This window comes from Pituophis catenifer, unplaced genomic scaffold (assembly GCF_029215685.1).
Source record: "Pituophis catenifer annectens isolate HBS135680 unplaced genomic scaffold, rPitCat1.0.hap2 SCAF_1, whole genome shotgun sequence".
NCBI classification, from domain to species: Eukaryota; Metazoa; Chordata; class Lepidosauria; order Squamata; family Colubridae; genus Pituophis; species Pituophis catenifer.
In genome coordinates, this window is record NW_027256881.1 from 151,460,819 (window position 1) to 151,485,238 (window position 24,420).

A 24,420-nucleotide genomic window follows, 5' to 3' on the forward strand; every position below is an offset into this window, starting at 1 on the left:
TTTTTACTTCACAGACTGCAATATTTTAGATTTATACTTGCATGGTTAATTAACCTACGAAGACCAAGCAGGATACCAGATTTCACATGCATATGTGAGTGCAGAGGTCTTTTCTTAAAAAAAAAAAAACCAACTCCGAAATCAGACCATAGCCATATTATGATGTATTAATTATACTTTTACAAGTACTTTGATTACAGAAGGGCATGTGAGAAGGTTTAGTTACAAAAACCTTTCATATACAGTAAGAGGAAATTCAGGATGCAAAGCTTCAATATGTTTTTTAAAAAAGGCAATAAACCAGTCTCAAAAATCATTGTAAAATGGCTACATTAAAATATGAAATAGTCTAATTACCTTTGCCATCTGAATTGAGAAGTCTTTTATAGAAATATTATGTTATGTGAGGTCTTACTTCTCCACATGTATTCCAGCACAGTGATTTATTTCATATAAATCACTATTTACCTCAAGATCTGAACTGGGAAAGTATAACTTGCAATGGGGAGCCAAACCAGGCTAGCTAATAAGCATATACGTGGATTAATAAGCGACTGGCATTTAGCAATCCAGACTTTAATTTCTCAGACTTAGTTTAAGAACAACTATGGCTGTTTAAAACTGCAATGGGACTCTGCAAAAATGATCTCATCAACAGCTATGTTCTGAAAGCACAAGTTGTTCTTTAAAGCTAATCTAGATAGACAAAAGGAGGAAAGACCTATGCTTCTGTCCTACTGTTTTTTTTCAATCCCAGCAAATAGAGCTCTATTATACCAGGTGTTTGAAACATGATGCGATACGCAATTTATGATAGAAGCTAAGACAATTTTGGATCAGTGCTTCCCCTCTCCCTTTATAGCATGCCAAAATGCAATCAGTCTGTTCTAACCTATCTGCTCTTTGTAAGAAAAGCAACAAAGTTATGGCTAGCAAATTAAGAGATTACTGAGATAACTACAAAAACAAATTGCCTTTTTACATGTTGATGGCATCCTTAAAGTGTTATTTTAAAAGGGCAAGGTTAGGCGTTGAAGCGTATTTTTTCATAGCAGGAATCCTAAAAAAAAAACTTGAAAGAGTTTTCCAGAGAATGAAATCAACTGCTCCATTTGGAAGAAGACAACTTGGATGTAATATGAAGCACAAAGGGAATGAACTTCTGCCATAAATTAGATTGTCTTACAAGCCACTTGCCAAACCATTTCCCAATTTGTCTAAGCAACCACAATGTGTAAAGCTAAAGCACTGTTTAGAGGAAATAAGAGAAAATGGTGAGAAGTTGCAGGATATGCCATATTTCTAACGTGTTCATTTGTAATTTTTGAACAATAAATTTCTAACGGATCTGTCACAAAATTAAAGCACTGTAAATAATGTTTACAGGGTGAAAAGTTTTTTTGCCCTAGATTCCCCTAGAATCTTGTTGCTTTAAAAAAAGAATGAAACATTTCCACCAATAGAGAGCACATATTACCGTATTTTCCGGCGTATAAGATGACTTTTTAACAAAAGTCGGGGGTCGTCTTATACGCCGGGTGTTGTTCTCCTGTAACCAGGCAAACCAGCCCGAAAGGCTCTGACGAGTCTTAAATGGCTCTGGCGATCCAAGCTCTGACGATCCCAGCTGAGTTGCCTGCTAATCAGGCAACTCAGCTGGGATCGCCAGAGCCATTTAAAAGGAAAAAAGTTTTCCCCCTCCAGCTTGCTTACCTTAGCTGCTAGTCGCAACGCTTGCCTTGCTTCGCTTGCCTGAATCCATTCCATCAGCAAGCCACTCCCTGCCTGCAATCAAGCAGGCAGGGAGTTGTGGACTTCAACTCCCAGAATTCCTCAGCCAGCAAAACAAAGCTGGCTGAGGAATTCTGGGAGTTGAAGGCTACAAGTCTTAAAGTTGCCAAGGTTGGAGACCCCTGTTCTATTGGGTAAGTCTTTTTCCCCTTTGAGAGCTTTGAAAAAAATAGTTAATTGGGGTTTTTTTTAGTTGTTCTTTTTTAGACCTAGCTATTTAAAGTTTAGGAAGTTTTAAATTTACCTTTCATATAAAAATAAGAATAAAATAAAATAAAATAAAATAAAATTTGTGAAGCTTTCTGAGATTTAGTGTGTTTCTGTAGTGTTTCATTCTAACTACACAAACACACAAAATCTCACAAAGCTGTATGTGGAATTTTGTGTGTGTAAAGTATGAAAGTTGGGTTTTGGGGCTTTTTGTGGCTGTGTGAGGTTCCTGCTTGTTGCAGGGGCCATTTTGGGTCTAGCACAGTTGCTTTTACATTGTGGGTGAGCCAGCTGATGTTTTTTAATTTTTATTTGGTGTGCGTTGGAAGAGGAGTAGTCTTATACGGTGAGTATAGCCCAAACCCTATATTTTAACAGGAAAAGTCGGAGGTCGTCTTATACGCCCAGTCGTCTTATACGCTGGAAAATACGGTAGTCATTTATTAGATTTCACCTTAGCAACAATACCTCACTGCAAGATGGGACACAGATCTTTTCCTAAAGTGAAAAGGCAGACATGAGATTTAGAGCAGAAGAAATGAAAATATGTCATGAAAAAGCCAGCACCGCTTATTATTTTTCCCTTTCTTCATAAGGATTCTGCATATGCCAAAGCAATTCTCCACAGACCTTGTACAAGTAGTCCTTGATTTACGATTGGGTGGGACCAGAATTTTGATCAGTAAACAATGGAGTCATTAACTGTAACTGTACCTAATTTTACAACCATTTTTATACAGTGGTTGTAAAGTGAATCGCATGGTCATTAAGCAAATTTAGCTTCTCCAGTTCATTTTGCTTGTCAGAAGCTGGCTGGTTCAAGTGGCTGCAAAAAGCTGCAAAACCATCAGAAATCCGACTGCCAAGCGCCCAAGCTGCAATCACGTGACTGCAAAGGTGGTGCAACAGTCGTAACAGTCGTAACTTTGAGGACAGGTTATATGTCCCTTTTTTCTGAGGCTGTCATAAATTTGAATTGTTGTCAAATCAACAACTCTCAGAACGATAAATACAGTACAGTATTTGTGAGTATAATTATTCTGCAGCTGCTAAACTTTTAATATGTCAACCTGGGAGTTATCATGCAGCTGTTTTCTACAATTGTTCTGGTGGCAGAAAGACTTTGCTATCCCTAAAAAAAAAATCAGCAAAGATTTCACCCAATCTCTGTACCACTCACAACTACCGTAGAACAGGAGTGGGCAACTGTGGCTCTTTTACAACCTGTGGACTTCAACTCCACAGGTTGTAAAAGGGCCACAGTTGCCCACCCCTGCCATAGAACCAAGCTCGTGGTTGACAAATCCATCTTACAACCAAAACCAAAACCAAACAAAACCCTACAGATGTAATGTAAAACAAAATCTCTTGTATGCTCATGTTCCTTTTCCAGAAACTGATATTTAAATACTTTCAAGTAGAATAATTTGACTTAATATTAACTAATCATTAGTTTGATTGCTGCAATCGGTGTATACTTTAATGATGGAATTTAAGCAATTCAGCCTTTTTTTCAGTGGGGAGAAGAGATCAGAAGTTCTAGAAAAAAGAAAGAGTCACCTACCAGGAACCCATTTAATTTCCATTTCCATATCAGTGTCTTGGTGCTTCTTTTCTTTTTCCTGGATACTCCGAAGAAGCTCCCTGTATTTTGCTATCTGGTCTTCTTCATCTTTGGAATGTTCTTTAGGTTTATCACCATCTGCTATGTCGGTTTCATCATTACCTTTAAATAAAAGAGAAGTGAGAATCTTTCCAAAAATTGTTATATAAAAATTGAAATTAAGTCAGTCATATTTGAAGGGGGAAAGGGGGGGGATGGGGAAACCAGGCCAAAAACAAGGAGTAATCTCCAAACTTGCAGAGCATGCTTCAGATGAAGTCTGGAGTTTTTTCCCTCCATAACAACTATCTGACAACTAAGCATTTGCACCCTGATTTTCATGTTAAATAAAAAAGATTGTTCTGATATCTATTCCAGGATTTGGAAATGAACACTCTCCAATGACACTTTTCATGAACTCCACTTGATGGGAAACTCAATGACTTAATTTATACTTTTCAGTTTTAAAAAAATAGTTTCCTTTTAAAGAAAACTCTGGGTAAATGCAGCTAATCAGAGCAAGATAGATGGCTTTCTCCTATGCAATACTTTCAATAAATATACTGAAGAAAATAAATACACATTGCTGTTTCCATCAGATTACACTTTTCCCTTTGCTCTTTAAACAACCCAGATTTATTCTTTCTCTTTTGCTGTTTTTGCTTAGTCCCCAATAAATGTTATGAATTTCTATATTTAGAATGTTATGTACAATACCTTATAATTCATAAGGAACATGTTAAAAGAATGAATGGCCTTGCATTTTCTATTAAAAACTTATTATGTTTTCAAAATCTGAGAACGTTCTAGGCTGAAAATATGCCAGCATATATCTCTTGTTTCATGATAAAGCTTTAATCAGAATACTCAACTATGATTAGCAATGAACTTTTCATGTAATTTGTTACAACAGGAAAATAATGCAAGAAAAGTATTTTCCAAACCAGTGTTAACCATGATAAATCAATGAATTTGATCAATGAGTAAATGAATTTGAATTCCAATATAGATGCAGAACTAAACAAAAGTTTCTGATTGGAAAAAAAAGCAATTAGCAGAAGTGGAGAACACTGTTGTACAGAGATTTAAAAGTTTACATTGTATAAATATTAGGATGCAGAATTGATTATAATAAGAAAGAACCAGGTTTAATTCTACCAGCAGCAATTAAAGAATGTTGGGTAACCGAGGAATGAATGAGGCTTGGGTTTAATAAAACACTGAGTTTTATTAAACATTTATTTATTTAGCATATTACATAGCCACCTTACAAAAACATAAATTTATAAGTAAAGGTAAAGGTTCCCCTCGTATATATGTGCTAGTTGTTCCCGACTCTAGGGGGCGGTGCTCATCTCCGTTTCAAAGCCGAAGAGCCAGCACTGTCTGAAGACTTCTCCGTGGTCATGTGGCCGGCATAACTAAACGCCAAAGGCACACGGAACACTGTTACCTTCCCGCCAAAGGTGGTCCCTATTTTTTTTCTACTTGCATTTTTTGTGCTTTCGAACTGCTAGGTTGGCAGAAGCTGGGACAAGCTCACCCCGTTTCACGGCAGTAGGGATTCAAACCGCTGAACTGCCGATCTTTCAATCAACAAGCTCAGTGTCTTAGCCACTGAGCCACCGTGTCCCTATCATAAATTTATATAACAATCTAAAAACAATGAAACATAAATAAAATAAAAAACATAAAAGTCTTGACCTTATATATCCATCTTGCTGGTTCCCCATGGGATACCCAAGGTTGATGGAGAACCCTTACCTTGTCCCAGGGGTGTGGGGGGTGTGGGGGGTGTGGACCCCAAGCAGAAAAGGCACACTGCCTGGGTCCTGTCAGATAGAACTCTTTTGGAGATCTACAGCATATCCTTCCTGCTGGACCTGCTTTCCTTCTGCATACAGAGGAGAGCTGACATCTCCTGAAGGGTGGAGAAATGGAGCTCAGATCCTGAAGACCTGGGCTCCATTCCTGCATTCTATCAAAGGCATTCCCTTCCACACATAAGGGAGCTGTCATCTTTTGGCAGGCAGCTTTTTCAGCCAGCCCTTAGAGATAAGAGGAAGCTGAAATCTAAGTAGAGAGTGGAAAGGCAATACAAGATAAAGAGTGTCGAATGGTCTCAAACAAGTGAGGGAAGCTCTGGAAGGCTCAGTGGAGGCCATACATGAGTATCTCTCACTCAAGGGCTGAAAATCCTGCTTAGATTTTGACCTGGAGGATTTCAACCCCTGAGAAAAGCCTCCTAGAGTCTCCCCACCCATTAAGGAGCATGGTGCGCTCCTTAATTTGGGATTTCGTCTGCTTAGCAACCGCAACTGGGAGTGCTGAGATTGCAATCACCAAGTGAAACAGTCACACGACATCTCACTGATGTCGCTTCGCTCAACAACCAAGTTTCTGGACTCAATTGTGGTGGTAAGTCAAAGGCCTACTTTTCACTACCTACTTCGATAGATCTGAGTTCAGACATCATAAGGCTCTGCAATTTGGTTTAAAATGAAAGGGAATAATTCCCCTCTCATGTCCACAAAATAATTGGGGGGGACGGGGACGGGGGACAGAACCTATTAATCAGAAGGTTTATTGTACAGTAGATAATATGGTTTCCCATGCTTGTTCCTCAGAAGTTTCACATGGAACTCCTAATTGGGTAAAGCATGGGTGTTGGTGAGGATATTTTTTTAAAAAAAGAACTGAATGTTTGATTTATGAAAAGCATAATTTAGTAACTTTTAATAAAGATGATGAAAATTGTTAGCACAATATTGTTTTAACATCCTGAAGTGCTTAGATAAACCTTTATCAGTTAGCAATACCTTTTTCTTTCTCATCCTCCTCCTCTTCTTCTTCACTTGATGAGGCTAAATAAGCTTGGAAGTCCATGTCCAGAAGTTCATCTTTTTTAAAATTTTTGCTCAGAGAAGTCACCCTTTCTTGATCTGTCTCGTCCCACGTAATGTCTACCTTACCAATAGGCAAGATAAATATGCTGCAACTTATTATTGTAAAAATGCATTGGAAAATCACATAAAAATTGGCTCCTGCACTTCTGTCAACAACTTTGCTTAACAATAGTTTAGTGGATACACTTCAAATGAGTATTTCCTCACATGATACGAAGCCATCAATTACAATGGCTAAGCTTGTGCAACAAGCTGAGCGAAAACCAAGACATGTGCATATTGTTTTAGCACCTTATATAAATTCTAGTCACAATTTAAATGCAATCTTGCTTATTCCAAAGAAATCATCATACAAATGCCAGTTCCCATTCTGGGTCATAAGATATTCAGCTGTAGTGCTAAGAACTGTAATTTACACCCAAAGGGAATCCAGCAAAATCTTCAAGCACTGGCAGAATATTACTGAATATTACTGAAACAAAATGTATTGAGTAAGAAATAGAAATCTATGAGTGGTGCGGTGGCCTAGAGGTGAAGACGCTCACCTCCCACTTGGAAGGTTGAGAGTTCAATCCTAGGCAACAACAAATATACTCTATCAGGGCACAAAGAGAAAATATCTGCTGTGAACTCTGCTTAGGTGTTAGGAAGGGCATCCGGCCAATAAACGCTCAGCTCCATTTAGTTGCTCTGACCCCATCCCAAAGCAAGGGATTCAAGGTCGTAAAAAGAAAAAAAAGGAACAGATGAATGAGCCAAAGTGGGAAAGTTATGTCTGCCTTTCCTTATAGGTTGTCAGAGCAGCTCTAATTTTGAATGGAATACAGCAACTAATGCTAGTGAGAAGATGGCCAGCAACTGCACATATTACTTCATCCTTCTTATTTTCCTTTCCTCAGATTTATCAAGATATTGGAATATTTTAGTCACCTGGGCCTTATTAAAATAACAGTAAGTGGGACTGATCATTGGAGACAGGTAAAAAGCTGGTTACTAGGACAACAGACTAAATCATAGAAAGGGTTGTCCAAAGCATTTCCTGTTATGAAGTCTTTCCAGATAATAACTACATGCATTTGGTTATTTCAGTCCAAAGAACGAAGTTTAAAAACAGGCTTCCATTTTTGAATTAAACATTCAGGTTCTTCTAATATCAGCCTTGCAACTATTGATAAATGGTTCATTTGTAATTTATAATTTAAGACAGGACTTCTCAAACTTAAGCCCCATAGTGGCCAATGGTAGGAAAGGATGGGAACTGCTCTCCACTCAAAGATTCCATCACAGATTCACTGGACTGAAGACCAAGGCAATGAATCCATGCATGTCACTTTAAAAAAATGCTCCTCTATTCTACCACTAACTGGGGAAGAAAAATCACTAAAAAGGGAATACAAGTAGTCTTGGTATATACAGTATAATATATCCAAATTTAACAGATGCCAGACCTCAATAAACAAGATTTTCATGCATCAGTGGGTTGCACAAGTCTGAGTGGCTTTCTGTTACTTCATGTGTTCCCCAAAAGGCACACTGCCTTTTGTGCAAGCATAAGTTGTGCAAGTTTCATTGGGGTTAGGTTGTCTCTTCAATAAATCTGCTATTGCTGCTGCTGCTTCAATCATTGTGCATCCCACGGGGTAAGCGGTGAGCCATGTGAAACCCACAGAAACTCCATTAAACAAAGAGGAATCCACAAAGACCATGCAGAGACCATCTATATGGAATGAAGTGCTTGCGGAAGGAAAAGGACAAATGCAGGCTTTGGAATTTTCAATTCCCATAGACTGAACTCCTGGTTCAAATATACAGGTAGTCCTCAACTTACAACAGTTCATTTAGTGAATATTTAAAGTTACAGCGGCACTGAAAAGCGACTGATGACCATTTTTCACACTTAAGACTGTTGCAGCATCCAACAGCCATGTGATCAAAACTCAGATGCTTGGCAACTGACTCCTATTTATGACGGTTGCAGTGTCCCAGCGTAATTTGATCACCTTTGGGGACCTTCCCACAAGCAAAATCAATGGGGAAGCCAGATTCACTTAATAACTGTGTTACTAATTTAACAACTGCAGCGATTCATTTAACAACTGTGGGAAGAAAGGTCGTCTAAAATGGGGCAAAATTAACTTCACGACTTAGCAACAAGAATGAGGCTCCATTGCGGGCGTAAGTCGAGGACTACTTGTACACAGTGATAGAGAAACAGAGATAGATTTAATGAAGTTATTGCTCTTTGTGATTTGTTGCAGTAGAATGGAACCCCCGCTTAGAATCACAACCTGTACTTTCTAGACTTTTTAAATTGGCTTTCAAAGGCAGTCTTTAAAATGACAAAAAATAAGCAATGTAAAGCTCGCATGATGTCTTCATAAAATCAGAATTATAATAAACTGCTGCCCTATTATTTCATTATCTAAATACTACTATCCTTTCCAGGAAGAGCTCTTGTTTTTGTTCTTTTGCAAGTACAATTTATATTGCATCAACACATATGGAGTTATTTCCCCCTTCCAGCTACACTCTGACCACTGCTATATTTACAAATGAAACACACAAAGCTAAACAAAATTCTAAATAGCTATAAAAACATTGTTAAGGTACCTTTGATGTTGCCACAGCAGCGGATGTGAAGTACTTTGGTTTATAAGCAGCCACGTCCAATTCAGAGGCCATGTCCTTTGGCTCGTCGTCAAATGTCACATCATCTGGAATAAATCTTAGGAGCCAGAAGAAAACAGCTTATTATTAAACATGCCTTAAATAGACAAAATTGATAGGCCTAGTTTCAAACAATATTAGCCGTGAAAAAAGCAATGACTGGATAAGAGAAGGAGGAATTACAAACTGAAAATGTTAGCCTTTTACTCAGAACAGGAACTGAAAAATGATACTGATCCTATCATCACCACCACCATCATCATCTTATCCTCCTCCTCCTCATCTCCTGTGCAGAGCACATTGGGCAGCAAGTGTTTTCCAGTGGTTTTGGTCATTTGCAGCAATCCTATCATTAATAATAATGAATTCATAATAATCTGATCTTATCATTAATGCTAAAAACACTTAATCTGGGGGACAATCCTAACCACTACCCAGATTCCAGTTTTTTTTTTCTCCAGTGGAGAGCGAAGGACGGAGGAAGCAGCTTAAATCTAAAGATTAGCAGTGAGCTTTACATTGCTGTTGCATTACCATATGTTCATTCTATTTATTTTGTTTTTTTAAAGGATTCTCTTTCACCCAATATCAGTTTCTAATATACATCTTCTCTCTGTTAAGAAACTGAAAATTCAGTGTAAGTGAAAGAAAGTGCAAAAGAATGTGGGCAACTATTTTCCAATCCATACATTAATCCAGAAGGTATGGACCATGTCAATGATCAGACACAATTTTGTGTCTTCAACCATCCCTTTTGATAGCTTTCTGCAGCCCTTCTGTTATGCCTGATCACAGTTCCAATATTTCCTAGCCAGCATGCCCAATAACAATTGCAAGAGTTGTAACTTAGTATAACTGACAGTTTGGATAAACCCAGGGGTGAAATGCTCCCGGTTCGGACTGGATCGCCCGATTCGGTAGCGATGGTGGCAGGTGGTTCAGAGAACCGGTAGCAAAAATCCCTGCCCCCCACAAGGCCCAGCTGAGCCGCGTGATCATCAGAGGCTTTTTTTTTTTACTTTTAAAAGCATTTTTTCTACAACCTCTTCGGCCAAAGAGGTTGTTAAAAAATGCTTTTAAAAGGCTCTGATGATCCCAGCTGAGCCGCACGATCATCAGAGGCTTAAAAGTAAAAAAAAAAAAAAGCCTCTGATGATCGCGCGGCTCAGCTGGGATCATCAGAGCCTTTTAAAAGCATTTTTTTACAACCTCTTTGAGAGGTTGTAGAAAAAATGCTTTTAAAAGGTAAAAAAAGCCTCTGACGATCACAGCTGAGCAGCACGATCATCAGAGGCTTTTTTTTTAACTTTTAAAAGTAAACCTTTTAAAAGTAAAAAAAAAGATTGCGCGCCACAGCTGATCACCCCCTCACGCGCTGTTCTACTTACCTCATGCTCCTTTTGGCGTGAACTGCGCGCGCACACCTCGCATTTGGCGTGTGGTGCGCACTGTGCAGCCAGCGAACCAGTAATAAACCAGTTCAGATTTGACCACTGGATAAACCACTTTAAAGCAGATAGCAACCATACCAAATATCTAGTGTTTTACATGGATTTGAGACACACGTATCAAACTCAGTTTGGTCAAAACACCATCAAGAGAACACGAGGAAATTAAATACATTTCTGTAGGTGGGCACCCAGGTTACAATCAAAGTCCTGAAAGCTAACTGTTACATTTTTCTTCCTTTGTAATGAGAAAAATAATTAGAAGTTGGTCAAACCAAACTAGCTCTTAAAAATAAATATACGATACCTCAAGTCCACAAAAGAATAGCTGCTTTCAAATTCCAGTCCATCGCACTCTTCATATATTTTATTGGCTGTTTCCGGGGAGTCACAGTCAACTACTGCATAGAAATATTTCAGGCGTTTGAATTGATAGTCTCTCAATTTCTCCTTATAAATGCTATAAGGAATGAGAAAAGTAGTATGAGGCAAGATGGGTGGTTAAGTTTGATATATAAATCAATATATAAATAAATGTTAGAGAAAAAGAGGCAGTGAGAAGCAATATACTATCATATCATTTCCATCTTAAAAGGGAAAAAGCATTAGCTAGGATTAAAGCACAGAGATAATAAATATTCCTAACGCTCTTGGTATTTGCAGGGATAAGTGAAGAATTTGCAAGGTTTCTATACTTTAAATACCATGCATCTATTTGGTAGTCCTCTATTTGTAGTTTGGGATATAGAGACAATTTATCTGCAACTTACAATCACCCAAAGGATTCCCTCCCCCCCCTCACATTCATCCTTTGAATAGCATTCCCTAAACCACACCTTTTAAAAAGTACCTCATTTTCAAAAGCAACTGCTACCTGAGACATACAAATTCAGTGTTACACGAACGCATTCTGAACTATTAACAACCCTCTTTGAATCTTAGCCATCTTTTCTATATTTATTTATTTATAAATAGTTTTCTACATTATAGTATAACACCAATGCACAGCACACCTGTACAGGAATGGTACATTTATCAGCCAAGAATCTAGCAACATGGCTAAAAAAAGGCTTTTTAAAAATATAGGCAAGTTGTAGCATCTGTTTTACTGGACTTGCCCTCCATTGAAAAAAAAACCAATCAGAAACGAATTTAATTTTATTTTAGAAAAGCATTTACTGTTCTTCGAAAGAAAACTTTTGCTGCTGCTTTGGCAGTGTTAGGCAATTCTGTGTTTTGAGATACTTAAATATCACAATATTGAACATCAAAAAACATTTCCTGATGAAATCCAAATACATATTAATGCAGTTAGTTCAAAATGTAGTGGCCTACATGCTTTTGTGCAAGTTTAAATTTGCATATGTGTCACCTCTCTTGCAGGATCTGCACTGATTTGCTTGGGGTCCAATTCAAGGTGCTGGTTGTCGCCTTTAAAGCCATACATGGCCTGGAGTCAGATTATTTGAAAGACCATCTTTTCCCAGTTAAATCTACCTGACCCACCAGAGCGGGAAAGCAGGGGATGTTACGGTTCCCCTCTCCTAAGAAGGTCCATCTAGTGGAACTAAGAAGAAGGGTCTTCTCTGTAGTAGAAGGAAAGAAGATTGGCACACTTTTGAAAGGCCCTGAAGACATGGTTTTTACCAGTAAGCCTGGGGACTCCTGGATGACATGGAGCTCATCAAGTGGTTGGTTTGATCGTTGTCAACAGAAGGGTAGGGGGTTTATTGGGTTTTGCAATGGGCTTTTATTTCTGTAAGCTGCCTAGAGTTACTGTGAATTGTGTGGCTATTAAAATTTTCTTAATGAATATATAATGAAATAAATAAATATTAATATGCTACAGTTCTGTTCATTATACTACAATTTACAACCTAAAAATGGAGAGTCCTCTGGAAAAGTGGCTACCATTGATATCATCTGACAGCAATTGCACTTATATACCACTTTATAGTGCTTTACAGACCTCTTTTAGTGGTTTGCAGAGTCAGCATATTGCCCCCAACAATCTGGATCCTCATTTTACGGATGGAAGGTTGAGTCAACCTTGAGCCGATCAAGATCGAACTGCTGAACTGCTGGCAGTCTGCAGTCAGCAGAATTAGCCTGCAATACTACATTCTAAACTTAGAAATCAGGATGTGTACTAATAGTAGCAATGAACAAATGAAATAACTAAACTTCCTCTCACAACACACTTTTTGATTTTATTACTCAGTAGTCACATATACCAATACCAATAAATTAGAAAGCCTCTATATATTGGAGAAAGATTCCACCTAGTGGTGAAACACATTATGCAAAATTCCAGAGTTATTTCAGAAATGAGAAGCATTCAGCTTGTAACTGCAGCTTCAAGGATACATTAAGAAAACAAAAAAATATCATAATTTATTAAGGTACATGCCTATGGCTACAAGGACAAACTTTGGAAAGTTTAGAAAAAAAGACACAGTACCAACAATATCTGATTGGGAATTTAAATTTGGAGAATATGCAGCAATGGCGAAACTAACAGTATATACACACAGGCATATACAGAACAGAAATTTAAATTTAAGCAATATAAAGTATGCAGCACGGTAAATAAGAGCACTTAGAATATGGCTTCTAAAGTCTATGTCAATAGGTATCATTTTGATAGCCATGTTATTTCAATTGATTATTGCTACTCTATGCCTTCCATTCTTTAGCAGAAAGGTAAGCTTTCTTTTTATTCCATTATTATGTTTGCTCAGGAGTCACAATTAAAAGCACTGCCTTGAGTGCTCATTAGTTTTGCCCAGAACTTTCCAAAGTCTATTTAGAAACAGAGGGAGGAAGGGAGGAAGATTAAAGCAACTCTGGATCAAATCCTTATGGACTATGTAAAAGGAACCCTTAACAAAAGAAATTAAATGCACTTAATGCATAGAAAAGGGTATGCAAGGAATCATCCAAAATTCAACATGAAATACCTGTCTTTTTCTGTGACATTTTGAGGAAGGCTTAACAGTTCTGCAGGGCCTTTTAGTTTTTCCTCCTTCATTCTCTGTTTTCCAAAGTCTGAAGGGTAAATCTAAAGAGTAACAAAATGAAGATATATACCATGTAGTAGCTTTTTACGTTTTCTTTGCTATCAAACCACCAGGATTATAAAAAGAAGTTCAGATGGAATATTTTTTTTAAAAAAAAAACGACACCACCAGGCTATCACTAAAGCTATGAAAAACTAAACAAAAAAGGAAGTCTCCATTTTTATCTTATATACACCCTAACACATGTATCTATAAATAGAATAACTTCAAGTGATTCGGTAGTAGAGTATGAATATCTTCCCAGAACAGCTAATTAGACTCTAATCTATACTTATGCCACTGCTAAAAAAATGAAAATACATAATCTGGATCTGAATGAATACATAAACACACACAAAAAATACAGTATAGCATTCATACTTAAGGATAAATGTCCACTCTGGATATTTTTCATTTTTGTACTTTTTCTATTCTGAACACATTATGAGGACCCAGTTCTCTAGAGAAGGCTCTAGTATTGGAAAAGATGCAGGAAAAGAGAAGAGGACAACCAGCAGCAAGATGGATGGACTGAGTTACAGTGATCTAAAAGTATAGGGTAGGAACAGACGATAACAGAGACAATCTATATATAGTATGTAGTTGCTAAGAGTTGATGCTAAATGGCACATAATCGATCAATTAATCAATTTCTTTCCCTTTCTTATCTGGATGCTGCGGCTGCAATCTTGCCAGTGTTCCAGTCAAAGGGAAAGAAGAAAGTGCTGTTTTCAAAACTTCTCCCAGTCTCTTACCAAAATGACAAGGCATTTATTTCCCTGGCTGTTCCTGATCTGAATAGGTATTTATTGCAAGTGCTTACCTTTACAGAAAAAATAACACCACCTTTGGGTGTAAATGAGTTAAGCAAAGCCAGTAGGTCCTTCGCTTTCAAGCGATCCCAATCCATGTTACAAACTGCCAGTCTGTGTGTGACCTGCATCAAAAAAAAGTAATTTATAATAGGATAATATGATGCACAGAAACATTATGATTGGGCCTATCATTCAAAATTCAGCTGTGAATGTAGGTTTGTATCTAGCAGGGGAAAACAGTTTAATTTGAAAGCTACAAAATGTCTTGCCTTGAACCGGAGTAGAAGATGGAAGGCTTAAAATCAGAACTTAACTTTGCTCTCTCAACCAAGCCCATAACTGAAGAACTATAAATCACATCCAAGTCAGTTGAAGTCACTCCTTAAAAAAGGGGTGTCAAACTCAAGGCCCGCAGGCTGGACCTAGTCCGCCAGGTGTTTAAATCTGGCCCATGGGCCCAGCCTAGAAATAGCAAAGGACTGGCCTGTGGTGCCTCTGGCAGCCAAACTGGGGTGCGGGGGGGGCAGCATGTGCCTCCCCCAGGCTCTGTTTTGGCTGGCAGAGGGCTGCAGGAGGCCGTCCAGGCTAAAAACAGGGTACAGGGGGCCACATGCACCCTCGTTGTGCCACGTTTTGGCCGGCAGGGTGCTGCAGGAGGCATCCATCCCACCTCCCCCTCCCCCCGAGGCGGTCTTTGGAGAACTACAATGCTGATCCAGCCCTCAAAGAAATCCAATTTGACACCCCTGCCTTAAAACAACAGTGACTGATAACACAGATTAGAGTAATATATTTAAATACACAAGACAATCCTTTCTGGTGATGCTATTTTTCCCTGAGTCAATGAACTAAGAGAAATCATTCTTTTTTTTTTTATTCACAGACTTGTAGGACAAGGACAGGCAACATTCTGAATCCAATGTTTACATCTGCTATTTTTTAAAGTTTTAATACATCTGGTATTATTATAAATACATCTGGTATTTTTTAATAGTTGCACTCACAAATTTTTGTGAGTGCAACTATTTTGTAAGTAATGGCGATTACAAAATGACCCTAGTAGAAGTACAATCAGTAACACAAACAGGGAAAACATCTCTCCCCCCCACCCCCCTTATTCTCTTTCAAATACAAACTGTCACAAGGAGAAATGGACAAGCAGGAGAGACATACAGAGGACAGACACAGCAAGGGAGATAGCAGAGTCAGAAAGAAAACCACACTCAAACACAGAGGGAACAAACATAAATCCCACAAAGTCCAGAGAGGAGACTGGCACAAAGAAATGGCACCAAATAAATGCACAAAAGCAGAGAGACAAAGGCACAGAGAATGTATAAAGGTAGGTGTATGTATACTATCCCTAATAAGTGACTGAATAAAATAGCTGTAAAGATTTGAGATACTGCATGGTATTTATGCTCTATCTAAATAATGGGGCAATAATGGAAGATTCCTTTTCCCTCTACCCAATTTAAAGACTGAGAAAATGTTTCCGTCATGTGTGGATAGCTTCATTAATATACCCAAAGAGGAAATGGTTTGATAGGCACCCCAACTTAGTTTGGGTGAGCAGATGCAGTGATACCTAGAAGTGGAAGGTTGTACCAGCTGTAAATATCATGCAGGCTGAGAGGCTGGACTGTAAGATAGGAAGCTAATGTACAAACTCATCTAGCATATGAAGTTCTTGAGTAAGTTTTATTTGGACTGTTACTGTGTACACCAATCACGTGGAATCTTTCAGGTGCTAGAGAAATTGTGCATAATATCTTCCTAAGTCCTAGAAAGCGATCAAGCAAACAACCACTTCTGGAAACCTTGCCAAAAAAACTGCAGGGATTTGTCCAGGCAATCTCTGAGAAATGGATATGATTGAATGGAAGAAAAAAAAGAAAAATATCTTGGATATTGCAAATAGCAATGAAATAGTACATTAAAATAGTGGGCCCTTAAGATTCATTAAATAGGGCAAGTAAGCAGTAGTCCTCCAAATGTTGTTGGAATAATCTATCATCCCTGTTCATTGACTATTCGTAATTGATTCAACTCAACATCCTAAAGGATCAGAGATTGCTTATTGTATCATTAACCTTACCTGATCTGCTTGTGGGGCATCTTTCCCCAATTCTCCCCATTCATGTATAACTTCTGGATCTTTGGGAAATATCTCCAAGAAATCATCTTCCTCTTCATCCTCAGAGCTGGTTTCAAGATTACCTTTCCCCCTAGCCAAATCTGGCCCACTGTCACTCTCATCATCCTCCATTTGACTTTCATTCGTTGAAACTTCTTCATCATCTTCTGAAGTGCTTTCCTCTCTTATTGCTCCTTTATCTCCCAAATCACTTTCCTCTTGCAGATCACTATTATCTTCTAATTTATCTTCCTCTTCACTTTCCTCACTGCTTTTTGATTCTTGCAGATTAGAACTCTCTTCAACTTCACAACTTTTATTTTTCACATATGCCTCCTTAACATGGCTGGCAGAGAAATCATTTGCTAAATTAAAGAAAGCCAACAAGACATTTCATATACTTGCAAGGTAATTCTTCTGCAAAAGAATTCATCACAATTTCTTATTTCCCACGCTACAGTCTAGTGTTTTTGTAAGTGGGGGGGAGAGGGAGAGGGGGAGAGAGCACTTTCACAAACTGAACATGACTTTTTGCCCAATAACAGCTTATAAATAGCATGTTTATAATAACTGTCATAGACAATTACCCATTTTCCCTGAGCAGTTAAAAGAAATTTCCATAATAGTGTCACTTCAAAAAGCCAAAAGTGCCATAAAAATAAGAGTTAGCTGGTTTGCCTAAGTCCTAATTTTTTTTACCTAAATAAGCACATGAATTGCAATTAATTAAGGTGCTGATATATTGGCTACTTTGCATTTCTAAAATTGTGTATATGCAAAGAGCTGTACAAATTTATATTAGGAAATCTGCTTTATTTATCTATTTAAATAGATGGATGGATGGATAGATAGTCATGGAAAAATATGAGTTGCTAGGAGTAAAATATGATATGACGACACAAAATCAATCCACATATTTAGTACGAATGAGATCTCTGCCTTAAGCCAAAATATTCCACCAGAAATAAAGTATGGCAATAAAACAAACACCAGAATTACAATAAAGCAGGATGAGAACCAATATCTTAATAACATCATTAAAATTACTATATTCAATGCCTCATTCCAAATGTGAAGGTACTATCGTGGATCTATTTACCTAACAATTTTGGGGAGGACAGTTAATGATCAGTATCTGAATAAATTCTACAGCTTTGTCGCTATTATCTTTACTGGAACCAGGCATGTTACAAATCTGAGAAGTCATTAGTATTACATAAATCATGTGGTGGTACACATCAGAGCACTGTTTTCTTAAACTATGCTTAATGAAATAGTATGGTTCCATAACATCATGAAGGTTGTCAGCTAGTTTAAAGATTTAAAAGAAGCATATTGTGTGTTTTGGATGGTTTCAAATTCATTAGCTATAAATCATGGGGCGATTCTGACAGCTCCCCCATCCAAGGAGCAATAAACTTGATGTAAATGACAATTACAGAACATTCAACCAACCTTATTCACTTTTTCAATGGCCTGAATTATTTTACTTACTGTAATTTCCCACTGCTTTTTCTTTTACAGTCTTCTTTGTCTTCTTCTTCAAAGACTTCTTCAAAGTCTTCTTTGAAGATTTTTTACATAAAAAATCTTTAGAAATTTCATCACAATTGTTCTGCTTTGGGGGTGCTACTGTAAAGTCTTGTGGAAATTCAGTTGCTTTTTTCCTTTTTATATCCTTTTCTGATTTAAACGATTTGCCTTTCTGATCATCACTTTTTAAAATATCTGACTGTGAGACAGATGAAACCTCATCTGCCTGCTTGCTTGTTTGCCTACCGACCGAAGACTTTGTGGAACTTTTTCCCCCTTTAGATTTGACCTTTTTCTGATTTGTTTTCTTTTCAGTCTGCTTATTATCAGTCTCTGAAATATCAGAATCTGAATCAGAAAGTTCATAAAAACGTTTCAGGTCCTCCGTAGAGGTACGATTAATTGGTCGACCTCGCTTATCCACAGTATATTTCAACTTGAATTTTTTGTCATGAAACATAGCCCGAAATCTTGAATCAATTTTGATCTTGCGGTCCTTTTCCGGCATTTCCCAAAACCGAGGGTCTTTTGTGATGCGAGAAAACCGCTTGTCACTCGTGAGTTCCTTCTTAGATGCCATTTTTGCTTTTTTAAAAGAATGCAACAAACCTGAACCTGAAAATAAAGAAAAAATTATATCGTAAAATAAGAAACACTATCTTCTAAAATTAAAATAGTTCAAATTATAATTCAATATAAATTTACTCCACATATTCTCACATTGATCAGGCATTATATTGTATCCAAAATTTTTAGCCCATTTAATCATATAGTCTTTCATGTTCATTTATGTTCCATATTCATTTTCAATAAAAGTTTATACATCTTAAGCAATAACATGCTCATCATTAGTATACAAATCCTATTAATCTTTTTATAAGATGAAGTATCATTGATATCTGATAAATTATCAAAGATGTATAAGGGAGCATCAAATATATGTTAAAAATGCAATCAACAGGAAGGCAATATTTATCATCTTTGGTGAACATGTAACAAAGCTAAGAAATATTGTGATCAGTTATGTACTTTAGTTTAGAGAAGTCTTAAAATAAATGTTCAATTAAAACCAGAGATTTTCCTTTAAGATTTAATAAATAAATAGACTGAAAGAAAGTATGGGATTTTATTTCTATATATGACAATAGCAGTGAGACTTCTATTGCGGAAGAATTCCTACAATGGAAGAATGGATGAGATTGATGAAATTGGCTGGGATGGAAAAATTAACATTTTTGGTTTAAAAAATGATTTCGTCTTGCTTTGCTTTTGTTTGGAAACCTTTTTTTGAAGTTTTGCTTGAAACTGAAATAAGGGAACTTTAATTTTGGAATTTGAGTATTAGAATTGTTTATGATTATAAAAATATTGTGCATTATTAATTTCAGAGTAAGAGGTTAATATATTTGATATTTTATCTCTACTGAAAAAATGTGGAAGTCACTCTTTTTCTTTCTTCCTTTTTTCTTTTTTCTTTTCTGCACTCCTAATTTTGCTATTTTCATCTTTTCTTCGCCTAATTCCTTTTTTCTGCTTCTTTATATTTTTTGTTGAAACTTAATAAAGTTATAAAAAATTAAAATGGCACATTCCATAAAGACTAAAGACATTATTTTTGATAATAGAAATTTTCAGAAGCATATCATAAATAGGAAAATACATTCAATCTTCTGTAAAATTGTAGTTTAATTTAGACATCATCACAAGGTATATGAATATAGCTGATCTACTTCCCCCAAGAAATGGGACAGATGGAATAAAAACCAAAGTTTCAAAAAGTCTCCTAAAAAGTAGAAGTATCCATAATGGCTGCTATATTAATGTGAAATGCTTCTTTCAATAAGATTCACTAATTTTCATGTTTTAAGCCATACAGCAAATTAAGGTGCAAGAACTGTGAGTGGTTTCAGCTTCCTCTTCTGCTAGTCTAGTCATGCCATCTCAAAGATGGAATAATAATAATAATAATAATAATAATAATAATAATAATAATAATAATAATAATAATAATAATAATTTTATTTCTATACCGCCCTTCTCCCGAAGGACTCAGGGCGGTGTACAGCCTATTTAAAAACACAAGACAAAACAGCAATTAAAATTTAAAATGATTAAATAAATTTGGCTCAATTAAAACCCCAGAAATTTAAAATACCCCAATTTAAAACTATTATGTTGATAGCCCGGCCTTGCGGAACAACAGGGTATTCATTGCGCAGTGAAACATCCGGAGGTCAGAGATCTTACGTATTTCCGGGGGCAGTTCATTCCACAGGGCTGGGGCTCCCACAGAGAAGGCCCTCCCCCTGGGTGTCGCCAGCCGACATAACTTGGCCGATGGCACCCTGAGGAGACCCTCTCTGTGGGAGCGGACTGGTCGGTGGGAGGCTATTGGTGGCAGAAGACGGTCTCGAAGGTACCTGGGTCCTATGCCATGGAGCGCTTTAAAGGTGGTAACCAACACCTTGAATCGCACCCGGAAGACCACTGGGAGCCAGTGCAGCTAGCGCAGGAGGGGTGTCATGTGGGCACGAGTTGCACCCATAACCATCTGCGCGGCCGCATTCTGGACCAGCTGGAGCCTCCGAGTGCTCTTCAAGGGGAGCCCCATGTAGAGAGCATTACAATAGTCCAACCAGGAGGTAACAAGGGTGTGAGTGACCGTGTGCAGGGCGTTCCGGTCCAGAAAGGGCTGCAACTGGCAGATCAGGCGAACCTGATAAAAGCCCCCCCTGGCCACGGCCGTCATATGCTCTTCTAAAGACAGCCTTGCATCCAGGAGGACATCCAGATTGCGAGCCCTCTCCGTGGGGGGCAAAGATTCACCCCCAATAGTCAGCGATGGCACCTGCTGACTATATCGGGGCGCCGGAAGCCACAGCCACTCGGTCTTGGAGGGGTTGAATCTGAGCCTGTTCCTCCCCATCCAGACCCGCACGGCCTCCAGGCAGCGAGACATCACAGCAAGGGCATCGTTGGGGTGGTCCGGGGTGGAGATGTACAGCTGAGTATCATCAGCGTACAGATGACACTTCACCCCAAAACCACGGATGATCTCACCCAGCGGCTTCACATAAATGTTGAACAGGAGGGGCGAGAGGACCGACCCTTGCGGCACTCCCCATGCGAGACGCCTCGAGGTCGACCTCTGTCTCCCTGCCAATACAAACTGTGAGCAGTCGGAGAGGAAGGAGAAGAACCACCGCAGAACGGCGCCCCCTATTCCTAACCCCCTCAACCGCTGCAGCATGATACCATGGTCGATGGTATCAAAAGCTGCTGAGAGATCTAATAGGACTAGGACAGAGGAGCAGCCCCTGTCCCGAGCCCTCCAAAGATCATCCACCAACGCGACCAATGCCGTTTCTGTGCTGTACCCCTGCCTGAAGCCCGACTGGTACGGGTCTAGATAGATAGCTTCATCCAGGTGCCGGGGAAGTTGTCGTGCCACCGCACTCTCAACAACCTTCGCCACAAAACGAAGGTTGGAGACTGGACGATAGTTGGCTAATTCAGCCGGGTCCAGGGAAGGCTTCTTGAGGAGGGGCCTCACTACCGCCTCTTTCAAGGCGGCAGGAAAGGCACCCTCACTCAGAGAAGCACTTACAATCTCCTGGAGCCAGCCTCGTGTAACCTCCCGGGAGGCCAGTATCAACCAGGAGGGACACGGGTCCAATAAACACGTGGCGGCACTAATCTTACCCAGAACCCTGTCCACATCCTCGGGAGTCACAGGATCAAACTCCTCCCAGATAACATTCTCAAGACCTGCCCTCGTCTCCTCCCATGGACTCTTCCAATCGGAGTCCAAGCCATCCCGAATCCGAGCGACTTTATCGTGCAGGAATTGCACAAAATCCTCAGCACGACCCTGCAAGGGATCTTCCTGCACTCCCCCCCGAAGAAGGGAATGGGTCACTCTAAACAGGGCGGCTGGGCGGTTCTCTGCAGATGCGATAAGAGCGGAAAAATGGTTAGATTTTGCCGCTTTTATCGCCACTAGGTAGGTCTTGATATAAGACCTCACCTGTGTCCGGTCGGAATCGGATTGACTAGTCCTCCAGATGCTCTCTAGGCGTCTTTTCCGACGCTTCATCTCTCTCAGCTCCTCAGAGAACCAAGGAGCCAATTGAGATCGGCATCGGGTCAGAGGCCGCAAAGGCACGACGCGGTCCAAAGCTCCAGCGGCCGCCCTTTCCCAGGCGGCCACCAGCTCTTCAGTCGAGTCGTGTGTTAGAGTCTCAGGAAACGGCCCAAGCTCCGTCAGGAACCTTTCGGGGTCCATCAGGCGCCTGGGACGGAACCATCTAGTCGGTTCCGTCTCCCTGCGGCGGGGGCAGGCGGTAGGAAAGTCTAATTGAAGGAGCGAATGATCTGTCCATGACAAGGGTTTGATATCTAGGTCCCCTCTACCAAGATCATTCAACCACTGACCAGAGACAAAAATCAAGTCCAGAGTGTGTCCCCCTATGTGAGTGGGGCCTTTTTATTGCCTGGGAAAAATATTTTGAAATTCATAATGCATGCAACTATTGTATTGCCTGCTGACCCAGCACTATCCTTTTATAGTTTGGATAGATGTCAGAATGCTACCATCCCAATTCTGGAGAACCACAGTATTGCCCACCAGCAGATTACTTAAGATATTTTTCTTGAGATGTGTATGGCTACTAGAGCCACTGAATGTATGTTCTAAACCAGGGCTGTCAAACTTCCAGCTCGCAGGTCAGATGCATCACACGCTTGCCACGTCCACACCCGGTTTAGAGAAGGGGGGGAAATCCCGATACGTCACGTGATGCTACTATGACATGAGTTTGACAGCCCTCTTCTAAACAGTTCAAATTAGGGTGACATTATGTTACAAATATGCAATAGATGTAAAACATTTCATTAATAAATGCAGCCAAACAAATTTTTACATAAACATCCTCAAAGAGCTGGTATCTGTGATGCTTTAAATTAGGAATGCAATAAATTCAGCATCTAGGCCCTATGAGGAACTGTATGTCGCCCTTAAGTGCCATCCAACATTTTTAGGCCAATTAAGGATAACATTAGGTACAGTGGTGGAATTCAAATTTTTTTACTATCGGTTCTGTGGGCGTGGCTTGGTGGGTGTGGCATCGCTTGGTGGGCATGGCAGGGAAGGATACTGCAAAGTCCCCATTCCCTCCCCACTCCTGGGGGAAGGATATTGCAAAATCTCCATTCCACCCCACTCTGGGGCCAGCCAGAGATGATATTTGCCAGTTCTCCGAACTATTCAAAATTTCCACTACGGGTTCTCCAGAACCTGTCAGAACCTGCTGAATTTCACCCCTGAATTAGGTAGTCCACCAATGTTGAGGCAGATAAATTGAAATAACACTGAAAAAGATTTCAAGTTGCTTTGGTTCCATTTATATGCATATCAAACCTAACAGACTTGAATAAATGTGCTATGCATTTATCAATGCATATGTTACGCTTACATCCTTTAATTAGAAGATCAAGCCTTATCATTAAACTATATGTATGATCCTTTCTCATATTACTTTCCACAGATATAGTGGGATGGGCAGGACTTAAAACACTAGTCAAAAACCAAGCAATAAATCTTAGGACTGAGCTTTGAAGGCAGGGCCTTCATGGATCCTAACCAATATAGCATGCATGGAAATAACAGGTACTAGTGTATTTTAATGGAGAATGTAACAACGCAGCAGCTATTCCACGTTAGTTAACATCAAACATCATTTTGATTTATCATGTTGCGGGAATCAGAGTTGAATCCGGTGTTCACTTAACAAAAATCAACAACGTGCAACGCGAAGGGAAATGAAAACCAAGGTCCCATTATCTATACCTGAGCCACGAGACAACAGAGAAGGAAAGAAAACACCCACGCGGGAATCTCACAACCCCGTAACGCCTCCCGGTAAAAATCACACTTACTTACGTGTCAATCGCGCTAGTCTACCAATATATCCACTCGCCTGTACGGACCCCGCGTTGATCGCACGGATCGAAACGACTTCCGTGCGCAGAGAATTTACGTCATTTCCTACGGCGACTGGAAAGAGACAAAATTACCTTAACTTCGTAAAGGTACCGGAGGTTTGGAGGCGGGGGGTGGGTGGGAGGAGAAAAAAAAAAGAGGAAGTACTGCTTCACTGGAAGCCATTAGATCGAACGTGTTTTGATTATTTCAGAGAACTACATTAAAGGAAATTTCAGTCCCTACTATTTTGGGTCGTTTTAAAAATCTG

General features: G+C 39.2%; 1 protein-coding gene across 2 annotated transcripts in view; it reads right to left on the bottom strand.

The window, feature by feature from the left end:
* Positions 1-24,202, bottom strand: part of ESF1 (ESF1 nucleolar pre-rRNA processing protein homolog) — a 38,854-nt gene extending 14,652 nt beyond the window's left edge. Inside the window, exons 1-9 of one of the 2 annotated variants that reach the window (XM_070956487.1) lie at positions 24,111-24,202; positions 18,131-18,784; positions 16,598-17,001; positions 14,508-14,621; positions 13,586-13,686; positions 10,933-11,085; positions 9,121-9,235; positions 6,424-6,571; positions 3,566-3,727 (exon numbers count right to left, since the gene is read on the bottom strand). In XM_070956487.1, the coding sequence (XP_070812588.1) occupies positions 3,566-3,727; positions 6,424-6,571; positions 9,121-9,235; positions 10,933-11,085; positions 13,586-13,686; positions 14,508-14,621; positions 16,598-17,001; positions 18,131-18,749 (1,816 nt within the window). In that variant the 5' untranslated portion in view covers positions 18,750-18,784; positions 24,111-24,202. Of the gene's footprint in view, positions 1-3,565; positions 3,728-6,423; positions 6,572-9,120; positions 9,236-10,932; positions 11,086-13,585; positions 13,687-14,507; positions 14,622-16,597; positions 17,002-18,130; positions 18,785-24,106 lie in introns of both variants that reach the window. The other variant, XM_070956485.1, reaches the window with a different exon arrangement.
* Positions 24,203-24,420: the final 218 nt, after the last annotated feature.